Source organism: Bos indicus x Bos taurus, chromosome 7 (genome assembly GCF_003369695.1).
Source record: "Bos indicus x Bos taurus breed Angus x Brahman F1 hybrid chromosome 7, Bos_hybrid_MaternalHap_v2.0, whole genome shotgun sequence".
Classification (NCBI taxonomy): domain Eukaryota; kingdom Metazoa; phylum Chordata; class Mammalia; order Artiodactyla; family Bovidae; genus Bos; species Bos indicus x Bos taurus.
The window spans coordinates 67,156,899-67,184,169 of NC_040082.1; the positions used below are offsets into that span (position 1 = coordinate 67,156,899).

A 27,271-nucleotide genomic window follows, 5' to 3' on the forward strand; every position below is an offset into this window, starting at 1 on the left:
AATGCATGGCATGGCACCAAAGCTGAGGTCCACCTCCTCCCCTCACCACAGCCCTCCCACCCTCCTCTGGGTAAGCACCCCCCACCCCTGGCCTACATCTACTCCTGCTCCCCTCACCAACCACCCCCACCTTGGCCAGCTCACTACTGGCCCTGGATAGAAAGAAATGCAGAGGGACTTCCCTGGGGTTCCAGCAGTTAAGAATCCACCTTCCAATGGAGGGGAAGCGGGTTAGATCCCTAGTTGGGGAACTGGGATTCTACATGTCTCAGTTAAGCCTGTGCACTGCAAATAAGATTCAATGCAGCCAAAAAGAAATAAATAAGAAAGAAATACAAACTTTGGCTCTTTTGGCTTTGGGGCAACAGCTCCACCTCCTCCAGCCTCTGTCTTTCCACCAGATGAAATTCGCAGATGTGGCCTCTTGTCCAGCATATGTGGCAGATCAGGTGACCTCCAGCCCCACCCTGACCATACCATACCATTGCTTCAGAACCTTCAGTGGCTCCCTAGTGCTCCAAAGGCCTCGCCCTAGCTTTCTGTTGGGTGGGGGGTGGGAGGAAGGGTAACAACACCTCCTCCCTCTTCGCAGCCTCACTGCCCGTGCCCCCCATAGGTGTTCCTTGGGACCTTGGCACATGCCAGCTCTCCCCCTACACTTCTTCCCCTGTGGGCTTGGTGGGTGAACTGCTGATCTTTCTTCCCCTCCCACCTGCTCCCCAACCTCAGGGCCCAGCCAGGACCCAGCCTGGGGTTGGGGGGTAGTAGTCAGGTGTCACATTTAACCCCTGCAACCCTGGTGTCCCCGGCCCAGCGGAGAGGCGGGAAGCCCTGTCTGGGGCGGATCTCAAACCTGTTGGACAGGTTTGCGGTTCCCAGAAGTGGCCCCGGCTCAGAGGCAGCCTAACCGAGCCTGGCAGGATCCAGCTCCCGGTCAGACCCGGCGGGAGGGAGCTGTAGGGCCCTGGAAATCGCCAGCCAACGCCGGTGACTGAGGACGCCTCGGGGCAAGTGTCAGGTGGGCACAAAGGGGGCGTGGTGGCTGGACAGGGCGGAGTCGGCTCCGTGTGTGCGGGAGGACTGGTGGAGCCGGGGACAGAGGTTGGGACGAACCGAGGGACAAGGGGACAGCGATCGAGAGAGAGACTCGGGGTGGGGGCGGAGGAAAGACGGAAAGTGACCGGAGGCCGGGGGACACGGACATGGCTCGTGGGACCTTGCTGCCTCGGTTTTCTGTTCTGCACCCTGGAGGCGCCGACTGGGTCTCCAGGAGGAGAGAAAAAAGGAGAGCCGGAGAAGAGATGGGAAAAGGAGAGGAGGCGGGGAGAGGAGGGGAGAGGGAGCCGGGAACCGACCACTGGGCTGGGGGGAAGCGGGTGCAGAAAGGAGAAGTGGTGAGGGACCCGGGCCCGGAGGAGCGGGGAGGGAGGAGGCGCTCCGCGGCCCGGGAACGCTGGGGCTTTCCAGAATGTGGAGAAACAGGAAGTGGCAAGTCCCCGCCCCTGCCCCCGGGCCGGGTCCACCTGCCCCGCCTCACCTGCTCATCACCCGGCTCCTCCTCCCTGGGCGGGCCTAGCTCCGGGGTCCTTCCCGGGAGGGAAACCGAGGCTGGTGGGGGACACCTGACTTAGGCCGAGAATCGCCTGGCTCAAAGGGAAGCCCCCAGTTATCTGACCTCCATCCGTGTGAAGTTTTCTGCTCTTTTGAAATAATGATCCGCATGGGGAACTCGCCTGTGTGTTTGGTGCTAACATCTCGCCCATTTAGCAGGTGGGAACGCCAAGGCTCCGCGAGAGGGAGCCGCTCGCCAGGGCTTCTCCTGGGTCCCATTTCTGTCCGTGGTACTTCCCACGTCGAGTGCCTGAATTTCACCAATAAAAACATAGGACTTCCATCCCAGTTAGATGTGAATTTCAGATACACGGAGGGTAGTTCTTTGGTATAAATATAGCCGTAACGTTGCCTGGGCTCTACTGGCAAGAAAAATTATTCTTCCTGTACTTGAAATTCACACTTAACTTTGTGTCCTGCATTTTATATGGCGACCCTACTTCCTTGAGCCTGGTCAAAGTGTCTGGGGGACAGTCAGGTGCCCCTCCATGGGGCAGGGGCAGAGGGAGGGGTTGAAGAAGAGGCTCTTTAACTTTAAACAGAACTCCACCAGCAGACCCGTGGTCTTCTGTGAGCCTGTCCCCACCAGATGAAAAGCCTTGGTCACTTCTGACGATTGAATGGGGTCACTTAGGTGACCCCATGATCCAGACATTCACCTGGAAACATTCATAACATCTTAATACTAGGCACTGTTCATTTAGCTGTCTGAAAAATAATAGCCACTATTATCTGTGGGAAATGGAGGCACAGAGAGGTTAAGTCACTTTCTGGGGGTCACACAGCACCTAGGGCCAGGTTTTGAGCTCCAAAGCAGCATCCATTCTGGTCTCCCAGGCTGCCTTTCGCAATTCCCTGGAAATCCCCAAATCTGACTAATTCCCTAGACATCCCCAGACTTGGCAGTTTCCTCCATGCTGAGATGGCTGGACCCACCCCGGCCTGGGCAAACTGCCCCCATTTCAGGCAGAATTACCCATAGAGATCTCGTGCTTTTCTGAGGTGGACGTGGTGGAGGTCAAGTCCACGCCTTTCAGCGGCTCTCTCTGTGACCTGGGCCATCTGTGGAACAGTTCTGCGCCTCAGTTTCCCCACCGGCAAAATGCAGGTACTATCAGTCAGACCCCAAAGGGCCACAGTGGGGGCAGGGCCAGCTTCATGGGTGTGTAACTTGGGACTTCACTCAGGCCTGGAGCTTGGGGGGCTGTGCTCAGTTTAACGGTCCCAGTCTTGAAGTTCTTGCTACTTTTTGAACAAGGGGCCCTGCGTTTTTACATGTCACTGGGCCCTGCAAATTGTTTGATGGTGTTGTGTGAGCAGAAACTGGAACATGCCACCAGATGGTCCGCAAATCAGTTTATTCACCCTTTTGAAGCTTAAGTCTGTTGCTCAATTGGATTTCTTCTCATTAGCTATAAAGAATAGTTCCAGGGTCAGGGTTACAACTCAATTGCCAAAGAACGCACGCCAAAGTGAAGCTCCATCTGGATATGACTTCTCTCTGGGTCCCAGTTTCCCCATCTGCTCCCTTGTGCCTGTGGGTTTGGGTACAGGAGGTCCTGAATTTTTAGGGCAAACAGATTTTTTTCTTTTTTTGGCCACACCCCATTGGGTTGGGATCTTAGTTTCCCAACCACGGATTGAACCCACACCCCCTCCAGTGGATGCAAGGAATCTTAACCACTGGACTGCCAGGGATGTCCCAAGGCAAACAGATTTTTTAAACATACTCATCTTCCTTACCAGATCTGGCCTTTGAACAGCTTTTAATTTGCTCTTCCTAAGTTTAACTGTCTGGGAAACTCCTACTTGAACTTCAAAGCCTCAGCCTCAACACCCTCTCAACACCACCCTCCATGATGCCCTAGGCAGACTTTGTTCCTCACTGGCCCTATGCCTGATCTTGCAGATGGGAGTGTCTGGTCCCAGCTCTGTTTCCCCTAGACTGGAGGCTTCCTGAGGGCAAGGATGAGAACTGAGTCCTCTCTGGGGGCCCCGGACTTGTCCAGCTCAAGGCCAGGCACATAGCAGCATCCATAAGAGTTCACTGAATAGACAAGCAAGTGAAGAGGTGGCCTCTAAATTCAAGGGGTTGGACCAGGTACAGGAGGTCTCTGGCTGGCTGGTGAGGTGGGTCCAGCAAAAGGCGGCAGTGTCTTCATTCCCTGCTGGGGAGGGGGTGGTGCCTCCTGCACTGGCTCTGTCTGACCTGCCAGGCCCAGCCCCTGGTGGGTCCAGTAGTTGCCAGTCACAGGAACACAGCAGGCCTGTGCCACAGCTGAGTCCCATCCTGTGCCTGACAATGAGGCAGATCCCAGCGTTGTTTGCATGAGGCCCCTGGAAGCCCTGATGGGGAAGGAGACAGCAGGGAAGCCACTCAGGTCTCAAGGCCCCTGCCTGAGAGGATCCTGCTTTTCTCAGGGTGGCCTCTGGGGCTAATCAGACCCTGTGTGCCTGGCTCCCTGTCCGGGGGCGGGTGGTCCCAGGACTCCTATTCTAGACTGGAGATAGATTAATGAGGAGACTACTATTGGTAGGGAAGCAACAAAGAGAGGGAGCATGATAGGGGGACCCAGGTCCCTTTCAGATGGTTGCGAGGCCAAGGTCTGGGCTGTCCGAGAACCCCAGTGGCTGAAAGGTCAGGGTCAGAGTGCACCAAGGGAGGGCAGAGTTATGCAAAGATCTGCAGGTAGGCATTGTACTTCATGCTGCAGAGGAGGAAACTGAGGCTCACTCGAGAATTCGAGCCCCTTCCAAAGGCAGAAGGGCTTCAAGGGGCTGGGGGAGGGGGGTCACCGCGAGAAGGCCCCGCGCCCAAACCCCGCCCACCAGAGGTTCCGCCCCCACGGCATGACCGGAAGTGCGCGAGCCCCCCCAAGATGGCGCTCGAAACCCGGAAGTGAGCGCTGCCGCGGCGAAGCTCGGAAAAACGGAGGCGCCGCGGGCTCCGCGCCCGGCCGGACCCGGGTCCGAGGTGAGGCGCGCCCGGCTCCACCCCTGGCCCGCTCCCGCTACCCCTGCCCGGCCAAGCCGCTCTCCCCGGCCCGCGCAGGCCATGGCACCTCGCGGCCGCCCGCGCCCCGAGCCGGGGGTTACGGAATTCTGGGGTTCCGGGACCGCGGGCGGGGGGAGCGCGGCGGCGTATCCCCGCCCTCATGGGCGACCCCCTGATCCCGCCCTCCGCCGCGACCCTCCCGATCCCGTCCTTCGCAGTCAACTCTAACCCGGTCCTCGGCGACCCCGGACCTTGCGCCGCTCCGTCACCCCTGCCTGACACCCGCCTTGGCATGAACCCTGAAACAGGGCGACTCCCAACCCTTTCCTCTTTCCTCGCTGATTCCCTGATCCCCCTCTATCTGGCGCTCCCTGGTGATACCCGGACTTCACTTTGGTGACCCTTGACCCCGTGCTTCTCTGCTACTCTCCTGCACTTGGTGATTTCCTGGCTGCTCCCGGGTCATTCCTTGACTCTTCTCTTCTTGTGACTCTCCAGCTCCGTAACTATAGCCCCTCCCTCTCTGGGTGACCCCTGATCTCAGGCTCCTCGCAGATTCCCACCCTTTCTCCGCAGTGACCCTTCTCCCCAGATTCCTGCAGTCCTGGCTTCTCCGCCCTGCGTTTTTACTGGTGGGATCCCATGGCCTTGGGATGGGACCCTTGCTGGTATAAATTGAGCAGGCAGAGCATGTTGGGTGGGAGTGTCTCCTGGAGCTGGGCGGGGAGCGCTGGTGGGCAGAGGTGGCCCCCACCCCAAGGCTGCCGAGACCTGGAGCCTGTGGAGCAGTAGCCTGTGTGGATTGATGGGGAAGGTGAGGTGTCCTCCCGGCACCAGAGCACTGGCAGGGAGAAGCTGGTGCCTGGGAGCAGAGGCGTGGATAGCCCGGCAGGAGTGTCTAGCATCATGTTGTTACATTCTGGAAAGGGAGAGAGAGCTGAGTGTGGGAAGTGTGTTGGTCCTGCCTACCCTGGGCCTCCTTTCTGCCTGTCCACTGCCTGACTGGCCAGGTATGGTCCCCTCTGTTTGCACCTGGCCTGGAAGCTGTCTGGGAGGAAGCCTGCTGGCAGTTGGAGGGGTGGTGAATGTTGCACCTGTGATGAGGGGGGACTGGTGTTGGACAGACTTCAGGTGGGAACCTGCCTACCTCCTGCCAGGCTAGGTGACCCAACTCAGAGGCCAGTGTGGTGGATCTGTCCCTGCAGGAAAGATTTGAGGCAAGTGGGGCTGGGCCCCCAGAGTCCAGAGGGAAGAAGGGCCACCTGTCAGAGGCTGAGGTTCCAGGGAAATCTGGAAATCCAGCCTGAGCTGGATCTGACCCTGATTTTGTGTCCCCGCCTGGGGCTCTGTGTACCTGACTGGGGGCGGGGGGGCTCAACAGTTACAGAAGCTGCAAGCAGAGGAGTGGCTGTGTACCCCATCCTTGGGCTGAGACTTGGGCCTGCTGGGTGGCCTGGGGAGGCCACTCCCTGCCCATCTGCACTTTTTCTTCCAAAGGCCCTGTATTTTCCTAGGGGAGTCCCCAGAGGTGGGTGATGGCTCCTCAGGGCTGTCTGCTTGGGCCCTGGGTGAATGGGCAGGAGATGGGTGATCCCTGGACACCCCTGAGCCGGGGAGACCCAGGTGGGCATCGGACAGACCCTGGGGAGTCTGACAAGCGTGAGATGCTATCCCCAGGGACAGCCAATGTGAGGACCTAGGGGAAGGCATTCGGGGATTTCAGAGGGCGGGAGGGCCCTTTGTTTAACTCTGCCTCTGAGCAGACGTCTGCTCACACCTGTCTGGAGCTGGACCTGCCGTGTGTGTGTGTGTGTGTGTGTGTGTGTGTGTGTGTGTACGCGCACGCACATTTGGGGGAGATGTCTATGCTTTGATAAGCGGGTGAGGGGCTTTGTTTCCAGGGGAACCTGTGTGGCAGAGCACAGAGGAGGCAGTTGGCTTTGAAGTTGGGGTGGGGCAGCATTGGCCTCAGGTGTGCAGTCCAGGGCCAGGTCTCTCCAGCTGCCTGACCACCCCGACCCTTGGTGGGGTGGGGAACAGAGGCTGGACCGCCACTGCGGACATGACCAGCTGGCTGGCCCAGCTCATTTCTAGTAAAGTCTCAGAGCACCCCCCACCCCACCCCCACCAACCAACAGGAGCTGGGCCGGAAACGCTGACCCAGCAGAGGGCTCTGGCCTCATGAGCGAGCCGGCTGGGAATAAAGAGGCAACTGTGTCCAGTCTCCAGAGGCTGCCTCCCTCCTCACAGGGCCTCCGCCCCGTGAAGCTTTCACAGTTGCTGGCGGGGGCGGGGTCTGCCTGTTCCTCATGTGGGGTCAGGTCATGGAGAGGTGGGGGCACCTAGAGGCTGACACGAAGAGTGGGGACATGGGCCCCCTGGGCAGCCGCACAGGTCCAGGGTGTGTGTGTGAGTCTGCCCACGTATGTGCCAGTGTGTGTCTGTGGACACACATGTGCAGCAGTGCACGTACTTGCTGGAGTGTGCGTGTGTCACGTGTGAGTGCTGCGTGCACACGTGTGCGTGGTGTTGCCTGTGTGCATACATGTGAGAGTTCATGCATGTGTGCCTTGCGTACGTGCAATCAGTCAGTGGGCCAGCTTGGAGCATCTCCAGCCACTTTTCCGCAGCCAAGGGCTGCGTGGTCAGGCTCAGGGAGGGCTGGCTGCAGCCAGCCGCCTGGGGTGGCCAGGAGCAAGGTCACTCAGGCCCAAGCTTGGCCAGCCCTGCTCGCCCACCATCTCCCTGTCTGCTCAGCCCAGATACGGCCTGGTGTCTGTGGGCCCGTATTCCCCCTGGAACTGCCCTCTCCCCTGCTGCTGGCAGGTCAGTCCCCCTTGGGACAGCTGAGCAGGGCTGGGACAGAGCCAACTTTCTGCATCTTTCTGCCATGGTGACAGCCGCCAGCCTCCCTCGCTGGGGGGTGTGGCTGCCCTGTCCTCAAGTGGGTGTCTCAGGTGAGGGCGATTTCTGATGCTCTGGGCTGGCCCAGGTACCCACTGCCAAAGCCTGTCATTTATATATGGTGATGTGGATCCTGAGAACACAATGCTCAGTGAGGGAAGCAGACACAGAACGACACGCACGGTGCGATTCCACTGATGGGAAATGTCCAGAACAGGCAGATCCACAGACACAGAGAGTAGGTTCCTGGTTGTCAGGGGCTGGGGAGGGCGTGGGGGAGACTACTGATGGGAGTGAGCTTTTCTTTTGGGGGTGATGGAATGTTCTGGAATTAGATGGAGGTGGTGGTTGCACAAGTCTGTGGATGTATTGAAGGCCACTGTGCTGTTCACTTTAGATGGATGAAGTGTATGGCACGTGAATTGTGTCTCCATAAAACAGAAAAGTAGTTAAAAAAGAGAGACAAAAAAAAAAAAGACAGCAGGGCCTGGCCTGGGGTGAGTGGGTGTTGGCTGGCCCCACGAAGAGGGCAGAGGAGGTGCTGTCTCCCTGTTTTATGGAGGGTGAACAAGACTCCCCTGGGAGCTCCCCAAGCCCCAGCTCTGCCCTGACAGCTGCCGGCAGGAAGTGGGCTTGTGGGGAGGCAGGCTCCTGGTGCAGGGGTGCCTGAGCCGGGTGTGGGCAGTAGGAGGTCCAGGAGCCCCTCCCTGAAGCCTGGCCCTGTGGGAGGAGGCGCCCTGGTAGCTGTAGATGGTAGTGCCCTGACGCTCCTGTAGGCTCCCGGTTGGCTGCGATACCTGGCACGTTTCCCCAACCCCTCCCCCTCCACCCCCCCATTACTGTGACTCCTCTCCGGTCAGCCCTACACTCCCCCTGTGCTGCCCACGGGGCAGAAAGGGAGTCCACGGCCAGCTATGCTGGGACACTTCAGGGAAGGCGTTGACTTGACCCCTGCAGGGGGTGGGGCGGGGGAGCAGTGGTCACCCAGCACCTCCCTGGGTCCTCAGGCACCCCTTCCGTGCCAGGCGCTGCCTAGCCTCCCCTGGGCCCCAGAGAGGGGCAGGTGCCTCCAGCCTGGCCTCCGTCCCCAAGTGAAACCGAAAGTGGCCTCCCTGGCCTTCCTGCCGGGCCACATCCCGGAAGGCTGGCGCCTGGCATTTCCCGGGAGTCCCGGGTGGGTGGGAGTCACAGCAGGCTGAGGTCAGAGGCTGACCCAGGAAGTGGGGACGAAGTGGGGAGGAGTAGTATTGCGGGGCAGGGGGCCTGTGTGGCTCCGAGTCACAAACTCGGATGGGGTGAGAGTCCCGCCCAGAGATGCCCAGAGCCAGCAGGAGCCAGGGCCGCCCCCCCGCCCCCCGCCCCGCCCCCGGAGGTGAGGTGCAGTGAGGGAAGGCTGATCTAGGAACTGTGACAGTAGGGGCAGGGGTGGATGGACAAGCCTGAGCACTCCGCCCCTGAGCTCTCTCCTATTCTGAACATTCGGGTGTGTCCTCAAAGATCAATGCCACCAGGGCCACTCTTCCCCAGCTTGAGGGTGTGGCTTCGCCCTGGAAGCTGCAAAGTGGGGTAAGAGACCCCTCCCTACCACCTACCAATAGCCCTGTGGGGGCCCTTCTGCTGTCGCTTGGGGTATGTCAGCTGACTGGAGATTTGAGGAGGGGTTTCATCAGATTTGGGAGCTCAGCCTGTTGTCTGGGGGGCAGGACTCAGAGTGAGTGAGCCCCCAGGTGGGCGTCGGGGGCTGTCCGGGACACCCTTGGGGTGGGTGATCTTTACCGTGGGAACCTGGAGGAAGGCGCCCCGTGCTGGGACAGAATTGGAGTGCAGCTGCCCCCACCAGATCCAGACCTGCCACTTGACTTGCAGAACCTGCCCATCTAGACTCCCCAGCACATTCCTGCACTTGAGAGGGGGAGGCCCCACCAGCCTACAGCTCCTCCGTGGCGCTGAAGAGGCTGCCCCGTGAGGGGCCACTGGGGGCTTCATCACCTCCAGGCACTTCTGGGGTCTTACTGTGCCTAGCCCTACCGGCCACCTGTCTACTCACGGGCTGTGTCCTAGCTGTGTTCTGGGGTCAGCTCAGTAAGGGCCCCGGAGATGCCCCCGTCCTGATCCTGGGACCTGCAGATGTGTCCCTTCACATAAAAAGGGATTTCGCAGGTGGGATTAAACTAGGGGCCCTGAGATGGGGTGACCCTGGGTCCCTGGGGCTCCAGCATCATCACGGGGTCCTCATGAGCCGAGGACTCTCTCCAATGAGGCCAAAAGGGACGGAGGGTCAGAGTTCAGTGTCTGTGTGCTGCGACTGCGGCTGCCCTAAGCATGGGGCAGCCCCTTGGAGAGCTCTGCCCTGCTGGCAGTGTCAGCGCTGAGCCAACCTTGGGAGACCCAAAGCCAAGGCTGGTAAGCTTGCTTGGACGTCTGACCTGCAGGCCTGGGGGAGGATTTGAGTTTGTGGATGCTCATCTGCACAGGAAAAGCAGACATAGGCCTGTTGGTGGGTCTTGGGACCCCTGCTGCTGCGACTTAGGAGTGTCTGCCCTCTTCCCAGCACAGACCCTTTCTCCTGCGGCACAGGGGTGCCCTTTGGCTTGGGCGAAGGTCTCTTGTGATGTTCTTGGCACCAGGCTGGACCATAGGAGCCCAAGGAGGGCGCTGGCCAGTCTCACCACTCGCCCAGGACTAGTGTGATCTAGCCGTGGGGAGCACCCTCCTCTCTCCATCTCTGGGCTCTCCAAGGAGCTGGGCAGAGGGACGTGGTGTGCCAGCTGGCCTGAGACTCTTGTCATCAAGCAGCAAGCGTCAGGAGGAACAGACTCTTCTCCCTGCCGACCCTGGACATCAGTGTCCAAGGACTAGGATGTCAGGCCTGCGGGATTCAACTTAATGTCCACTCAGGGGAGGAAGATCCGGGGGTCCAAGGAGACCACAAGCTCAGTGTATCTAAAGCCTTTTCAAGACCACGAATAAACACGAGCCCTGAACAGGCACTTCCCAGAAGAGGAAGCCTGCGTGCATGTGCCCTGTCATCATGGGCAGCCACTCCAAACCTGTCCACACAGATGCAGGTTGGAAGGTCCATCAGCTGCAAGGGGAGGCCAGCTGGAGTGCCATCCTGCGGGCTCTCTCCTGATAAGGCTGGACTGCACCTGAGAGTGGGGACCAGGGATCAGGGCCCCGAGACCTAGGCTCAGCATTTCCAGCTGTGACTAAAGAAGCTCCTTGTCCTCATCCCCCTTCCCTTCTGGGCTATTGACTGGGTATGAAGGGCTCCATGCCCCTAAGCTGTGTCCTCAGAGCTGGTGGGGGTGCTGGCTGACCTCCCGAGGGCTGTGAGACTCTGACAGGTCCTTATAGATTTGAGGTGGCCCTCTAGGTGTGGGAGCTGCTTTGAGAAGCACCTGGCTTGCGGTCAGCCCTCAGAGTACCCTGGGCCAGCAGCTCTGTGCCCGCTAGCGCACAGGTCTGCGGGCGCAGACACAACCAGCGCAGGTGACCCTGAATCGGTGCCCACAGGACTCAGCCTTAGGGTCTCCTCTTCTCCATAAACGTTCATTTCCTCAAACATCACTCCGTCACCTGGGTCTGGGGTTGGTTCTCCTCCAGCTAGGGTTTGTCTTTGCCTTCCATCTGAACGTCCATGGGCGGCTGTAACAGCTGACCACAGGCTCAACTTAAACCACAGGGATTTACTCTCCCAGTTCTGGAGACCAGCTGTCTGAGATCAAGGTGCAGCAGGGCGGTGCTCCCTCCACCCACTCCAGGAAAGGGTCCTTCCTTCCTCTCCCAGTTTCTGGAATGGCCTGTGGTCCTTGGTGTCCTGGCCTTGTGGGCACAGCACCCGTCTCTGCCTCCATTACCACACGGCCACTCCCAGGGTCTCTGTGTCCAGATTTCCCTCTTGTAAAGACACAGGCCCCACCACCCCATCTTAACTGGTTTTGTCTGTGAAGAGCCTGCTTCTAATTAAGGGCCTGTTCCTGGTGGACCTGAGCTTGGGGGTCACCCCTCTCTCCAGCATGCCTCCTCTGTTCCGTCATTTCCGCCCACACACGCTGGGCCCTCCTCCATAGCCCTCTGCCTCCATTGCCCACCAGCTGGCCCTGTGTCCCCATGTGTCCCACCTGAGTACCTGGCCTGGTCAGTCAGTGAGGAGGGGCCCCTGAGGCTTCCCTTGGGACCCACCCCCTCCCTTTTTGGCCCACCCACGGAGATGGCCATCCAGGGGCCTTTGCCCTTCCAGGGGTCCTGACAGAGTAAGCTATGCCAGCCAGCCCAGATGGGACCTCAGGACGTGGCCAGTGCCCCCAGAACAGAGCTCCTTCCCCTTGCCTGACCTTCCCTACCCCTCTGCCCCTCCGACTGCAGCACATCCTGACCCGGCTGGACCCCTCTATCAGGAGCAGAGGAGACTCTCCGACTACCCCTGCTGGGGACTGACCCTAGGCTTTCTCTGACCAGTAGGGCAAGAAGAGGCGTCCCCACCCCAGCCCTCCCCCAGACATCCCGGCCCCGGCCCCCTGATTCCACCCAGGCCACTGCCCCCACCAGCCCCCCAACTCATTCCCCCATCCCAGATCCCAGGGCCAATGCTCAGAGTCTAGCCGAGGGGTGGCCAGAGGGACTGCTGTCCTGCGGCCTGGGGGAGACTGGCAGGTCCCTGATGCCTGGAGAGGGGGTTCCTGGGGGGCCTGGTAACACGTGACCACCTGGGCCCAGGCAGCACCAGGCAGGGGTCCGGGTGGCTGGTTCCGAGGGTGCCTGGGAGGCTGAGCCCTTAGTGCGCATCAAATGGCCCACTCTTGGGGCACTGGCCCTGCACTGAGGTCTGGCCAGGGCACCGAGGTGAAGTGGGCTCAGCTGAGAGGCAGGAGTGGCCATGGTCACCCACCAGCTGGATGTATCCCAGGGATCAGGCTGCCCCAGACCTGGCCTCTTCCCACATTCCATCCCCTGCCCCACCATCGTCCTGTTCAGGCCACCAATTCCTTGATCTTTCTGTTGTACAATGACTCATTTGAAATGTGATCTCAAAAGGAAATCCTGCAACTCAAAGCTGGATGAAGTGCTGGCCCCTCCCCGAGAGCACCTTGCAAGCAGCCCTGCTGCACGTGCCATGGGGCTCACGTCTCAGCAAACATATGCTGTGGTCCGGCCTCCTTCATACCCGGGTAGTGCAGCCTCTGAAGCTTGGGAGCTGGTAATGCTGTCCTGACCCCAGGGAGGTGGGCAGGTTGGGGCCGCTCAGCAGAGGTCAGAAAGTTAGGGGATGGGAGGACTGTGTTTGAGTGTGCAACAGGGTGAAGTGGGCTGAAGTTGGTGGTGGGCCCAGAGATGACCTTGAGTCTGGGCATCCAAGGACGGCGATGCTGTAAGGGTGGCCTCTGGGGCTGTGGGGATGGTGGTGGGCACAGTGTCAGCCCCACCCCAGCCCCTGACAACCAGGAACCCACTCTCTGTGTCTGTGGAGCATCCTGTTCTGGACATTTCCCGTCAGTAGAATCACACCCTTTGTGTCCTTCTGTGTCTGCTTCTCTCACTGAGCATTGTGTTCTCAGGGTCCATCCACATGGTAGCGAGTGTCAGGGCTTCACCCCTTTTTGTGGTTGAGGGGTGGTCCCAGGTGTGGAGGGACACGTGTGTTGATCCATCACCCGCTCGGGGACACTCGGGCTGTATATGCCCTTTGGCTGTTGTGGATGTGAGTGTTCAGGTTGCTGTGTGGGTGTGTCTCCATTCCCCCGGCTGGACACGTGGGAGCAGGACTGCTACCTCCGAGGTTACTGTGTAGCCAGGGGAGGTGCTGCCAAGCCCCAGGTGGCACCATGTCCCCTCCCCCCATTTGGGTTCACGATCCCCAGCGGCCCTCTTGACTCGCAGCCCCATTGATCCCCTCCCCACAGCCCCCCCCAGGTCTAGGTCTGAATGCTCTGCTTGGTCAGAGAAGACCTCTGGGGTCCCCAGGGCATGCCCCCCCACATGTCTTGGTAGGACAGGACAGACAGGTCCCGTCACAGTAACCCCCCTTCCAGTCATGACTTCCCCATGGAGCATAGAGAGGCCTCCCCACGGGGACAGCCTCTTCCTCTGGAAGGATGTGATGCCCTGGGTTGTGATGTGGGGCCTGAGCCTGCAGGGCCAAACGCTCAGAATGGGTGTAACACAGGCCTGGCCTGCTGCCAGTGGGGGTCCCTGGGGCTCCATGCACCCCAAGGACAGCCCAGGGGTCCCCCTCCTGTGCCATTCGGCCATGGTCTCTGGATGGTGCTTCCCAAGGGAGCAGCCCCAGCCTCTGCAGGTGTGGAGCTGAGAAGCGCCTGGGAGTGAGTATAGTATTGGCCCCATGTAGACCTGTTGAGGAGTCTCTTAAATCAAGGAGCTTGAATTGAGGTTTTCTGTGATAGCGCAGTCACTTGAGTGGCTTGGGGTCTTGGAGGCTTCAGGTTCCATGGAGCTCCTGACAAGCCTTATGCCCAAACAGCCCATTCTCCTGATGATCAGACTGAGGCTCACGGAGCTCTGGGCCCCGAATCTTTGGAGGTTATCCAACCCTTAGACGTGGAGCTGGGTTTGACCATCCGCTTGACCGAGGCCACGGGTCCCAGAGCAGCCATGTGTTCCTCCTGGTGCCGCCAGGTCCTGCTGAGAGCCGGGGGGACTGGCGTCCTGCCAGCGTCTCTAGCCGAGGCGGGGCGGCCCAGCCCCCAGGCTTCCTGAAGGGCTGGATGCAGCCCCTGTCCCTCTGGACCTCGGGTGAGGCACTCACGGTCAGCGAGTGGGTGCAGGCGGCTCTCCCCGCCCCCCCGCAGGATTGCACAAGACTACGTGTGGCAGAGATTACTGGAAGTCCTGAGGATTTCTTCACTCAGGGCTTGGCCGGGAGTGGCAGCCGCCTCCCCTTCCTGCCTCTCTGGGTGATTAACGTCCCGAGGCCTTGTCCTGAGGGGCGCTCAGTCAGCCTGGGGTCCCCACCCTCCACTGGCGATGTGGCCTGCAGTATGTTGGTCTTACCCAGGCCATGGGCAGGTGGGCATGGCGGGGTGGGGAGATCACATGGGGCTGGGTCGTCCCCTGTGCTTTCCCCAGCTGGGTGTCTGCCCCCTTGTCAGTGGGACCCTATGTGACCCTACCTAGCCCCACCCAGGTCTGGGGGCTCCTCCTGGCTCAGCCCAGCTGCCCAGAGAGCCTCGGCACACTTGACCTGGCTGCAGTAGGATGGGGCTCCCGTGGCCCTGCGGCCCCTCCAGCTCAGAGCTGCCAGTTGGCCAAACCTCTTCTCTTCCAGACACTAGTCACAGATCTGGGGGTGTGTCCCTGTGGCTCAAGCTAGGCTCCCAGGGCTCAAGGTTCCCTTTGTGGGTGGTGGGAGCAGCCCCGGAGCCCACAGGATTCAGGGGCCTGAGAACAAGGGTGGGAGTGCAGCAGGGCCCCCACTCCCAAGGGGCTGCCCTCATCCTGGAGGTCTTGGCCATTTGCCTAGGAGGGAGTGATGGGGCAGTTGATGGATCCCCCAGCATAGCCCCCGTGTGGGTGGGCTAGTCAGGTGGGCTGGGGTCATCTGAGGGTTCCCCTAGGGATCCTGCCGCCCCCAGCCCACTGTCCCCAGAGGCACCCTTCCCCATCCTTTGGGGTTGGAGGGCAACCTTGGGACATGCCTGTCTTTCCCCAGGTCATGATGCCACCACCGCGGAGCAAGAAGCCCAGATAGCTGCCCCTGCAGCCTGGCTCCTGGAGCCCCCTGATGCTGGCAGTGGGGCCCGCCATGGATGGGGAGCTCCCTCCGCACGAGGCCCCGCCAGCTGGCAGCGTCCTATACAGCCCGCCGCCGCTGCAGACCCCACTGTGTGGGCCCAGCGTCCAGGTGAGCCCCAGCCCCGGGTGTGTGGGGAGGACCCTCTGGGGGTCATGCGCCACCCCCGAGTCTCTCACACATTTGCTGTATGGTTTCTGATGCCAGGACCACAGCCGGCCCTTGGGAGGCTTGGCCTGGGTTACTGGCCCCACCCACGAGACATCAGTGGCTGGGATTGCTGGCCAGTCACGCTCATCCACTCTGCCACGGCACTTCTTTCTCCTTATTTTTCAAGACTTTATTTCTGAAGCACTTTTAGGTTCATGGGAAAACTGCACAGAAAGTTCCCATACAACCCTCCCCGCTCCCCTTCCCTCCGTTAGTGTCTCAGGGTCCTCAGGGTGCTGAGCCCAGGAGCCGGTGCCCATCAGCATCACTGTCTGAGGACCATAGTGACATTTGGTTCACTTTTATTGCTAGGTGTTCTGTGGGTTTTGACAGATGTCAGGTGACCTGTATCCCCTGGTCGGCATTACAGAGCAGTGTCGCCACCTAACCCCACTGCCCCATCCATCCTTCTCTCGAGTCTCACCTTTTTCAGAATGTCCTAGGGAGGACACTAGGACACTGTGTAGACTCTTCAGACCAGCTTCTTCCCTTTAATGATGTGCGTGCAGGGCTCTTCTGAGTCTTTCCATGGCTTCACAGCCCATTTCTTCCCATCGTCCACATGTCCCACGGTTGGTTTATGCTTCCACCTGCCGAGGGACACCTCACTCGCATCTGAGCTCTGACGGCTGCAGTAAAGAACCACAAGTGATAGAATGACTGTGGGTGCTGGGCCTCCTCATGTCACAGAGGGTGTGGAGGCCTTGCACAGAGGGGGCCAGCATACTCCAGAGAGTCCGGCCTGCCTGGAGCAGAAAAGGGCTCCTTCCCTGCAGAAAAGAAAAGAAGTTGAATGTCTTGGTGGGGAGACTTGAGCTGCTCGGCAGGGGGAGCAAGTGGGATGTGGGCTGTGTGGGCGCAGCAGCAGCAGCAGGTACACTCAGGCATGTCTTCCCCCGACATCTGCTGGGATGGAAAGGAAAGGCCAGCAGGGGGAGAAAGCAAGGATCCAGCTTGGGGTTCAGAGAGGCTGGGCACTAGGCCACTGGAGCAAGGCAGAGTTCCAGGTCAAGGGCCCAGAGCTGTCAGGAGGCACCCCAGACTTCCAAGTGTAGTATCAGACGGGGCTGTAGGTCATGCACAAACCCAGGATCCACCCCATGCTCAGCTGTGCCCACGAGGCGCCCTGACATGGCAGAGCACAGCACCAGGTCAAGTCGAGCAGGCCTCACTGTTTGGTAGGGAGGGAGCGAAAGCAGATCCAGCTGAAGACCCCCCACAGCCTCAGGCCAGGCCTTCCCCCAGGCACACCTGTACCCATGTAGCTATGCCCACAGGGGCCCTGCCCTCCTCGGCCCTGCCTGTCTCCAAGCCTCTGCCCACCCATGCCCTCTCTGACTTGTGGCATGAGGTGTGTTCCTTCCTCACATGCCATGTCTCTCCGTTTCGTGGGCTTGGAGCCTGTGCCTGTCATTCTTAATAACCCTTCAGGATTCCTCCTCCTCAGCGTCTCATCATCTGCTTAATTATTTCCCCGTTGTTGCGCCTTTGGGGTGACTCTAGTTTTCTGCCGCTATAAATAGTGCCACTGTTTTCTCCCCGCTCCTGGATGAGTCCCTGGGGGTGTGCTTCTGGAGTAGAATTCCTGGGTCAGAGCAAGCCCCAGCTCAGGCAAGTTTGCAGACGAGGGAGCTCTTCTGCAGGGAGTAGGCTCCTGCCATGTCCCATGGTGGTGACCCAGGAAGCCAGCCACAGGCCAGGAGGCAAGCTCTGCAGGGACAGCACATGCGGACCATAGGGGCTGAGATACTGGAATCTGGGGGAGGATGTTTGGGCCGAGATGGGGACCTGAGTACAGGGAGGTGCTGCGTGGGGGCTGAGCTTCTCTCTGGGCAGTTGGAGCCCACAAAGCAGGCTCTTGGGCTGTGCACAGAGCCTGTCTGTCTCTGGCCACTGAACGTGGGGGTGGCCCCTCAGGCCACACTGGGACTGGCCCACAGTATTGACACTAAGAGCTATCTTTTCTTTATCTGAAATTCCAATTTCATTGGCCAGGTTTCACTGGCTGTTCTGTATCTTATCTGGCAGTTCTATATTATCTGCTGCACTGCCTGAGCAGGAGTGTCATCTCCTTCATCAGTTTACATGAGGCCTGGGAAGCTCCTGGCTAATCTCCCAGGACGTTTTCCTCCCCAGGGGAGGGCCAGCCTCTTTTCTCCAGGCAGGCTCTGATTGGCTAGCCTGCATAGGGACCCATCTTGGGACCAGTCAAGTCCCCCAGGCCTGCCTTCTGAAGGCGGTGTCAGTCCCACTGGCTGTAAATATAAAATCCCAGGGAAGGCTCTGACTGATAGGTTGGGGTCATGTGCCCCCTCTCTGAGCCAGTCATATTCTATGAACCTTCCTGTTCACCCTGGCCCTCTGGAGAAACGGAGGCACAGTGAACCTGCTGGGAGGCCCCTGGTGGGAGAGGGGCTCAGTGCCCTCTGGACCCTGCCCCAGGGCAGTGGCGGGGACCAGGGACCCTGCCCCACCACCCCCTCCCCTGATGCCCACTGCTTTGTCATAGGACACCATGCTGCACTACCCCTGGTGGAACAGCTTCTCGCCCACGACATACCCAGCCTTCTCCAGCGAAAGCCAGTAAGTGTCCAGCTCCTAGGGTCCTGCTAAAGGGTCCCCACCCACAGGGCTTCACTTTGCTTCTCCATCCCACAGTTGGGACTAAATGGAACCAGAGCTGTCAGTTGGGGAGTGGGGCCTCAGTGTCCAATCAGGAGGGTTGAGACCCAAGCCCTAGACTGACCTGCTATGATCTGCCTTAACGAGAACCCTCCAGGGAGACAAGCAGCAGTAGTGGGGACAAGGGGCCCAGGAAGGGTCCCACTGTGGGGACATCATGTGGGCAGTGAGAAACTATGGGGCTGAAAGGAGCCTGGAGGGGAACTTCTCTTTGAAGGGCATTGGCAAGCTGGGTTTTGAAGGATAAATAGGAGTTTGCCGGGCGGGGAGCAGGCCTGGAATCTGGCCAAGGAATGGCCCGTGCAAAGGGCATGAAAAGAGCATGCAGCCAGAGCCTCAAGGTTTTTCTGGGGTTCCGTGTCTGGGGATGTGGGCACGTGGGCCCTTCCTAAGCAGGGTTTCTGAGGTACCAGAATTGTTCTTGCAGGCTGGTGACCCCCACCTCTGTCCTGCATGCGGGGTGGGTGGGCAGAGTTCTACCACGCCCACCAGCTCAGCTTCCTTTTCCTCCTGCAGCCAGTTCATGAATTCCTCCTTCATCATGGGCCAGCCCTGCACGGACCCCAGCTATGGCCCCGCGGCCACCGCCCCCAGCTTCCCACCAAAGAGCAGTGATTTTCCTCAGGTAGGAGACCTTGGCTGGGCTGTGCGCCTCTTGGAGGTGTGAGTGCCAGCGGACGGGGCTTGTGTGGGGGGATAGCCGGTGTCACTTTTCCGTAGCAGGGATGCTGGGTCAGAGGTCATGTCACTGAGGCCAGGGGCCCATCTGCTGTCACTCTCACCTGCATGCAGGTCATAGGCCGTATCACAAGCGCTTTGCCCATGCGCTTTCTCCATTCAGGCGCCTTGGTGGGTCCACAGTCCCCATGCCTCGTCCAGGGGGTTCACAGGTGGTGCCGCGCTTCCCTCCACTCAGCAGCCCTTGATCGAGAGCTGCAGAGGGGTCTGCGGGAAGAAGCCCAGTGCTGTCCTGGGGGGGCCTTAATGCCAGGGTGACCCCCACCTGGGGGCAGGAAGTAGGGGCAACAGGGGCTGTGTGGTGCTGAGTCTCCCTTGGAAGCTTGGAATCTTCGGCCCCCAAGCGGCTTCTGTGTCTGGGCAGACTCAGCGCACAGTCTGGGGACGATCCAGTGGACCGGCTGGGGTGGGGGTGTCAGGTGCTCAGGTTTCCTTCCATAAAGTGGGAGCTTGTGGGCCCCACCAGGTGACAGGCTGAGGAAGGCCATGGACACACAGGCCAGTGCAGGCCTACTGGGCTCTCATGGACGAGGCCAAGGCCCTTCCGACTGGTCTACACCCACTGGGGACAGCAGGACTGGCCAGAGAGCTAGACGGGGCGGTGGGAGTGTGTGCTGCGATGACTGCATCCCCCCAAATTCACATCCTCCTGGGACCTCAGGATGAGAACCTACTCGGCTGTCGGGACTTTGTGGGTCAATTAGTAAAGACAGAGCTGAGGTCATCCTGGTTAGAGTGGCCCTAACCTTGCCAGAAGTCCCTGTAGAGACACAGCATGGGGAGGCATGTGATGAGGGAGGCAGAACCTGGGCACTGGGGAGGCAGGGAGATCCCAGAGCCTGGAGGCGTTTCCCCCATGCCATGCCCTGGACGCCTGCCCTGAACGCAAGATGTGTCTATCATTTGAGCTGCTCCATCAGTGACCTTTATGGCTGCCCAGGAGGTGACATGATGGTCTTGTGGCCTGGGGAGCAGAGCCTGAGACCCCGGGGGACACCTGAGACCCTCAGGGCAAGGGTAGTGGGGTGGGGACAGGAGTCCCGTGGATCTAGCCTCCCGGACTCTATAGAAGGATTTGCGGTTTCCACTGCCGGCCACTGGTCCGTGAGGACACCATTGACCACCAGAAGAGGAAGGTTGGTGGGTTCACACTCCCAGGGCATCTGCCATGACCCCTCATCTCTGGGCATTTGCTAGCCATGCGCTGGCAGCTGATGGGCCTCTTGTCCACTGGGTCCAGGGCCTGACTCTGTGTCCAGGCTTGTTCCCTTGCTGGGACATCCTGTTCTAGATGAATGAGGCCTAGGCCATGCCGAGTCTAGGGCCAGTGGAAGCCTTTGTGGGCTGACCCAGCTCCTGCGGTGGCTCAGGGGCCTCGCTCCCCATCCCACTCAGCGCTTCCACCGTCTCCTGGGCTCTGTCAAGAATTCACACGGCTTCCGAGCCAAGAATCCCCTGGGGCACTACTGCATCCGCTTCTTGCCCCAGGTGGGAAAGAGCACCCTCATTGGAGGTGATTGGAGGTCACATTGGAGGTCACACATCCACCCAACAGAAGCTCAGAGTGTGGCCGCGGCCCACTCATCCTCCAGTCTCCCATGCGGGGGCCGACTTGGACCAGGTCTTCCTTTAAAGCAGTGAAACGTCTTCAAATGAGCTCTCACCCCATTGCCGACCATGGGGTCACACAGGTGCGAGACTGTAGTGCAGCCAGCGTCTGACTCTGTCGTCAGCATCCTCCATCTCCCCTGGGACCCCATGCCTGTAGCCAAAAGCAGGACAGAGTCCAGAGTGGGCCTGGCGTTCAAGGTTGTTCCCAGCCCAGCTCCTGCCTGGTGGGTCCACTCTGCTCCTGGTTCAGACTGAGTGACATCGCATGGTGGTTGGCACAGGGACAGCCCCAAAGACATCCTCATCTTGGGACCTGTGGACGTGTCACCTCATGGGGCAGAGGGGACTTGGCAGGTGGAATTAAGCTAAGGCCCCTGAAATGGGGTTGACCCCTGGGGTCACAGTGTCATCACAGGGTCCTTATAAGAGGGAAGTAGAGGGTCAGAGACATAGAGACAGGAGATGCTGCTCTGCTAGCTGTGAGGATGGAGAGGGAGAGGCTGTGAGCCAGGGATGTGGTACCTCTAGAAGCTGGAAAAGCGGGGAGCCAGTGTTCACTGGAGCCTCCAGAGGTTACCAGTCCCATGAACCCATCTCGTACTTCCGACCTCTAGAACCATGAAGTAATAAATGTGCTGTTGTAAGCCATGGAGTTCGGGGTAGTCTTATTACAGCCGCTTCACCACGTGAAGCCCTCATGAGGCCCATGACACATACCAGCAGCTGTTGCTCCTGTTAGTACATCAGGAGTTTTGGAATGGGGAGTGCAGACCTGGGCTGGCGGCAGGCAGTGGATGTACACCTGCAGGCCCTAACACATCCCCCTGGTAACTAAACCTGAGCCCTGAGTTTCCTGCTGGCCAAAGTGAAAAGGGAAAGACTGTTGGGGGGCTGTGTGACCCTCACAGCCCAGAAGCAGAAAGCTTCCCCCTGCCTTCCCTTGGGGCCTGGAGCAGTTCCCTGGAGGCTCCACACAGCCAGCTTGAGCCCAGGACCTGGTGGGGTCAAGCCTGCCTCTGTGTGGGGTCCCCATCCACCAGTTACCTGGGAGGGATCTACAGCCGAGGGAATTTGTTCAGCCGAGGGAATTTGTTCTGGGGGTCTAGGGCAAGAGGTCAGTCTGGCTCCCACTTGGAGGTAGCTCTCTTTGTCTGGACAGTCCTGGCCATCAGACCAGGCTCCCGCTGAACTGCCACAGCTGGGGGCCCTAGTTCCAGCCAGGGAGGGGTCCGCTGAAAATTTCATCCCTGATGCTCTTTTCTGTATGTTTGAAGGTTTTTGTAAAACACAATGAACTTTAAAATGTTTTAGCCTTACAGGGACTTGGCTGGCAGTCCAGTAGATTAGAACTCCTTGCTTCCAATGCAGGGGGATGTGGGTTCCATCCTTGGTCTAGGAGGTAAGGTCCTGCATGCCACATGGTGTGGCCAAAAAATAGAGAAAAAAAAAAATCTTAGATTCTCAGCAAAGTGGCCAAAATGATACAGAAAATCCCTGAGCGCCCTGCCTCATCTTGTGGCTCATATGGTAAAGAATGTGCCAGCAGAAAGAATGAGACCCAGGTTCAATCTCTGGGTCGGGAAGATTACCTGGAGGAGGAAATGACAACCCACTCCAGTATTCTTGCCTGGAAAATCCCATGGACAGAGGAGTATGACGGCCTATAGTCCTTGGGGTCGCGAAGAGTTGGACACGACTGAGCGACTAACACTTCCACTTTTCTCACTGCTTCACCCAGTTTCCCTGCATGTTACATGTACCAGCTTACACGGCCAAGGCCGACATCACAGGTGCAACCCACATGACTACACTTGTGTGCTGAGGCTTCGAGGAGAACCAACCAGGTGTCTATAGGGTGCCCCATGCTGGGAGGGGTCAGAGTCCCTGGCGGGAGGCCCCCAAACATAACACATCAACTCCAAGGCCCTGTGTCAGTGTATCTCGTTGCTGATGGGTTGACTTAGACCCCTGCTGGGGCAGCGTCCACTGAGTCCCTCCACTGTGCACCACGGTTGGCACTAAGCCACTCAGACCCCTACACCCCTGACGGCTCGAGGGGCCCCATGTGGGGTCTCCAGGCCTGGGGTGTACTATGTGTTTGGGGGATATGGCTTTTCTTCATTATTTTTTAAATTAAAATATTATTTGAATTTCTTACAATTTAGCAGTTTTAGTACATTCATAGTTGTACAACCATCACCTTTAGATCCAGAACATTCCATCCTCCAAAAGAAGCCCCACCCCCATGACCAGTCACCCCCACCCCCTTTCCAGTCCCTGACAACCAGGAATCTACTCTCTGTGGATTGTCCTGTTCTGGACGTTTCCCATCAGTGGAATCACACCCTACGTGTCCTCCTGCCTGCTTCTCTCACTGAGCATCGTGTTCTCAGGTCCCCTCCGTGTTGCAGCCAGGGTCAGGGCTTTAGCCTTTTTCCTGGCTGAATCATATTCCACTGTGTAGAGGGACCACATTGTGTTTATCCATCCTGTGGATGAACTTGTGGGTCATTTCTGCTTTTCCACTACTGTGAATCGTGCTCGTGTGAACATGCATGTACAGACTTTGCTGTGAGTGTGTGTTCCAGATGGGACTGAATCTCCTCGGGGGGATGTTTGGGGCCTTGTTAGGGTCCGGGCTGAGGGGGAGTGCTCAGCCTTCCAGACAATTGTTCAGGCTTTGTACCTCCAGCTGCCCCTACCCCTCCAGGCCCTCCTCTAGTCCTCCTTTTTCTGGAGTCCTGGCTGCAGGGGTAACCAACCCGCCCTCCTCTGTTGCTCCCCAGTGCCCAGCCCCCTGCAGCCCCCCGGGAGCAGGTGCTACCCTGTCCCTTCCTCATAATCTTCCCTGGATCCTTGCATCTCTGCCAGGCCCTGGGGAAGGGGACTCTTTGCAGTCCACTGAGCCCTTCTCTGTCTGTCGTCAGGGTGAGCATGTGCCCTGAGGGTCCCTCCAGGCATCCCAGGTGGGCCTGGATGAGGGTGCTGTCCGTTTGCCAGCTGGGCTTCTGGGAAACAGGATGAGGTCATAGCTTGGGGAAAGTGCTTCGCAAACTCTCAGCAGCATCCTATGCGGGTTGGGGGGAGGAGCAGCATCATCTGCGTTGCGGGTGTATCTCCCACAGTTGGAGGCCCCGCCTACCCAGCCAGCAGTTCCCACAGCTCCTGGTACTGGCCGCCAGCACAGAGTTGCTTCCCACGGGAAGCCCCTGGTTCACTTCCATGGCCAAGGCCCCTGCTCCGGGGTCCTCTGAGGGGAGGGCCTGTCCTGCCTCTCTCAGCACCTGGGCCCCAGGTGTCCCGGGATTGTGGTCCCATCACACCCCTCTCACCTCCATCTTCACCCAGTCTTCTCTTGGTACACATCCAGATCTCCTTTTGTAAGGGCACCAGCCATTACTTTAGCATGACCACATTTTAGTTGACTATTTCTGCAGCAACCCATCCCCAAAGAGGGTCCCATCATGGGCCTCACCCACCCCTACGTGCCCAGCCCGGTGGTGGCCTGGGGACCCGAGAGCGTCCTGGCAGCTGGGCAGCCCCATGCCAGTCAGGGACGACCAGCCATCTGGTGATGAGATACAGGGGACCGAGTGTGAGCCCACTCCTGGCAATCTGACCAGTTTCCTGCCCCTGAAATCTAATAACAAAAGTTTGTGCTTGTCCTTTGTGGGTCTTATCATCATGTCAGTTTCCTAGTAGTTCTTTTTAAAACTGAGACAGAATTTACACATCTTAAAATTTATTCCTCCAAAGTATATTTGCACAGCTGTACAACCACCACCTTTATGTAATTCCAGAACAATTCCATTACCCTAAAAAGAAACCCCATCCTCATTAGCAATGACTCCCCAGCCTCTGATAATCAGGCACTCTCTATGTCTGTGGATTGGCTTGTTCTAGACATTTCCCATCAGTGGAATCACACCCTGTGTGTCCTTTGTCTGCTTCTCTCACTGAGCATTGTGTTCTTGGGGTCTGTCCACATGGTAGCAAGTGTCAGGGCTTCCCTGTTTTCCATGGCTGAGTGATGCTCCCGGATATGGAGAGACACGTGGCTGTGTTCACCTTTGGGTGCTTTGCATGTGTGGGTTTCCATGTGGACTTGTGTCTCTGTTGCCCCTCATGGGTGCCTGGCGGTGGAATCACAGGGTCGTGGGGTGACTTTTCTGAGGACGCTGCCCCGTTTCACAGCCCACCTGCTGTGTGGGGTTCCAGTTTCTCCTCATCCTCCCACACTGGTCCCTGCCGGCTTCATGGATCCAGCCATTTGGGCTGGTGTGGAGTGTGTCCTGCTGGTTTCAGTTTGCATTTCCCTGTTGCCAGACTGTGTACGTCCTTACCTCTCCTGGTTGCCATTTCTACATGTTCCTTGCCTTCAGCAGTGGCCTCCAGGCCATGTGCCCCCCCACCTCCTCCCCAGCTGTGGGCTGCAGACCGAGTGGGGCTGCAGCATTGGGCCAAGTTCTCCCTGACCTCTGGGACCCTCCCCAACTAGAGTCCCGGGGCACTGGGCAGGTGCAGGGAGGCCTACAGGCCCACCTGCTTCTCCTGGATATGGGCCAGCATTAAACTGTCCTGGGATGGGGGTGATCAAAAGAAATAGTCCAGGATGGGGCGCCCAGCCTGATGGCTTTGTGCTCCCCAGCCACTGGCCCTGTTTGTATCGCTCCTTCTGTGCTGGGCTATGGGTCGCAGGGGGAGATGGAGCTGGGGAAGGACAGAAACCCCTCGCCAAGGCAGGAATGGGAGCTAGGTGGGATCTCAGAGCCCTGCCAGGGTGGCCCTCTAAGTGGGAGGTGGCGGGGAGGCTACAGCATAGGCAAAGGCCCTGGGCTGAGCCTCCTGGAGAGGCAGACACTGAGGGTCAGCTCTAGGGCAGCCAGGACAGGCAGTGAAGGTCAGGGTATAGGCTGAGGAACCGAGGGCAGACCCAGGAGGGGCCAGCCTTGGTTTCCTCCCTACAGCACGGGGTCTATGCCCCTTGAGTTCCTGCTATGGGCACCCCCAGGACAGCCATGGTCCCTGCCAGGCACAGTTGGGCCTGGGCTCTGGGGGGCAGCAATTTGGGGAAACTGAGGCTGGGGCGGGGAGGGTGCCAGGGCAGCAAGGTACAGGCCAGCAGCAGCAGGGTTCAGGCTGGTGGCGGCAGGCCGGCATTGTTGACAGCCGTCTGTGGCTAGAATCCGCCCCGTTCAGTAATTCTCTGCACTCTGCCAGTAATCGCCCTGACTTACCAGGCAGGCATCATTTCCTGAAAGTCAGCCGGCCTTAGGGGAAGTAGGCGCCGGCGGTGACTAAACCAACATGCAAATGCAGCCGGGCGGGCGCAGGCTGAGGGCTGAGGGCCGGCCGGGCTGAGCCCCCGCGGTCATGAGGCAGCCGCTCCCGCCACCTCCCAGAGACCCTGCCATCACCATGTCCCAGCTGCGCTTCTGGCTGCAGTTCGCCACTATCGGCAAGGTAATCCCGCTCCTGCCAGGCGCCCAGGGCTGGTGGGGTGGTGGGGCGGCGCGGGGGGAGGGGGGGTGGGCGGGCCGGCCCGTGGGAACAACCAGGGTGGGGGTGGGGAGGCGGGCTCCGTCCGGCTTTTTTGGCAGCCAGGGTGATTCCGCTGGAGTTTTCCGGGCAGAGCCACGTGGGATGTGGGGACAGCCAGGGAGGGTAGGCAGCGGGGAAACAGGGGGCCAGAGCCACCCCACCTGGAGTCTCGGGGGCATTCTGGGCACAGCGGCACTGGCTCCATGGGACCAGGTGGGGCACGGCTTGAGACGGGCTCTGATGGGACAGGTAGGAATGGTCCTTTCCTGTCCTTCTGTCCTCCCATCCCTCCGTCCCCCCTTCCCTTCATCCTCCTCTTCTCCATCCCCCTGACCCCATCCTCCCATCCCTCTGTTTCCCGGTCTGCCCTCTGGGCCCTGGATCTGTGTCGAAGGGCGTTTCTGGTGTCGCTTCCCCAGCTGGGAGGGGTTGCTGAGCAGACCCAGAGCCAGGTCCAGCCTCGGGGCTGTCCTATTCCGTCCTGCTGGGTACTCGTGGTGGACGTGAGGGGGCATTGCTGCGTGGGCAGCTCCTCCAGGTCCCCCCAGCTCCTCACTGGTCCGGGGTCTCTGGGATGCTGAGAGAACTGTCAGGGTAACCAGCCAGCTCCCCACTCAGGGGCTGCAGTGGAAGAAGCAGGGTGGGGACACAGGTCAGGAGGTGACAGGGGGTGGGGTGGACACAGGCTGCTGAGTTGGCTCTGGTGAGGGCCGGGGAGCTGCTGCCCTGGCCTGACTGGGCCCTGGGACCCAGAGAGGGTGGATCTGGGTTCAGGTCATCTTGCAGGTCTGCTGTGGCTGCCGAGGGTCAGGTCCTGACATGGGCAGGCGCCTTCTCACTCGAATCCAAACACCCACCCTGCGCAGGGCAGGAGGGGCCCTGGGAGCCCCACCCCCAACCCTGGTGACCCCAGTGAGGCCCCACCTCCCTTTGCCCCTGAGGATTCAGGGGCCCCCAGACGATGCTGGCTGCCCTTCTGGGCATCTGGTAGGGACAGTGTCCACAGACAGGGGAGAGGGCACCCACTTCTTTAATAAATTGTACTTTTCAGAACAGGGTTAGGTTTATAGCGAAGCTGTGGATCAGTTCAGGGTCCCCATGGGTCACACCTCAGCTCAGCACCGCCTGCATCCCAGCTGATGGGCTGGTGCTGATATGTCATCCTCAGCCAAGGTCTGCACGTCCCCTTGTCCTCTCTGCCCCAGGACCCCATGTCACCATGCCCCCTT

At 59.3% G+C, this 27,271-nt stretch overlaps 1 protein-coding gene across 6 annotated transcripts in view; it reads left to right on the top strand.

Moving 5' to 3' along the window:
- Nucleotides 1-913: 913 nt before the first annotated feature.
- The window catches only part of SBNO2 (strawberry notch homolog 2), a 42,267-nt gene continuing 15,909 nt past the window's right edge, over nucleotides 914-27,271 (top strand). For 2 of the 6 annotated variants that reach the window (XM_027546630.1, XM_027546632.1), the window contains exons 1-4: nucleotides 4,478-4,585; nucleotides 15,180-15,371; nucleotides 17,980-18,053; nucleotides 18,669-18,777. In XM_027546630.1, the coding sequence (XP_027402431.1) occupies nucleotides 15,252-15,371; nucleotides 17,980-18,053; nucleotides 18,669-18,777 (303 nt within the window). In that variant the 5' untranslated portion in view covers nucleotides 4,478-4,585; nucleotides 15,180-15,251. Of the gene's footprint in view, nucleotides 1,019-4,477; nucleotides 4,586-15,179; nucleotides 15,372-17,979; nucleotides 18,054-18,668; nucleotides 18,778-22,143; nucleotides 25,965-26,104; nucleotides 26,292-27,271 lie in introns of those variants that run through there. The other 4 variants (XM_027546634.1, XM_027546635.1, XM_027546631.1 and 1 more) reach the window with 3 other exon arrangements.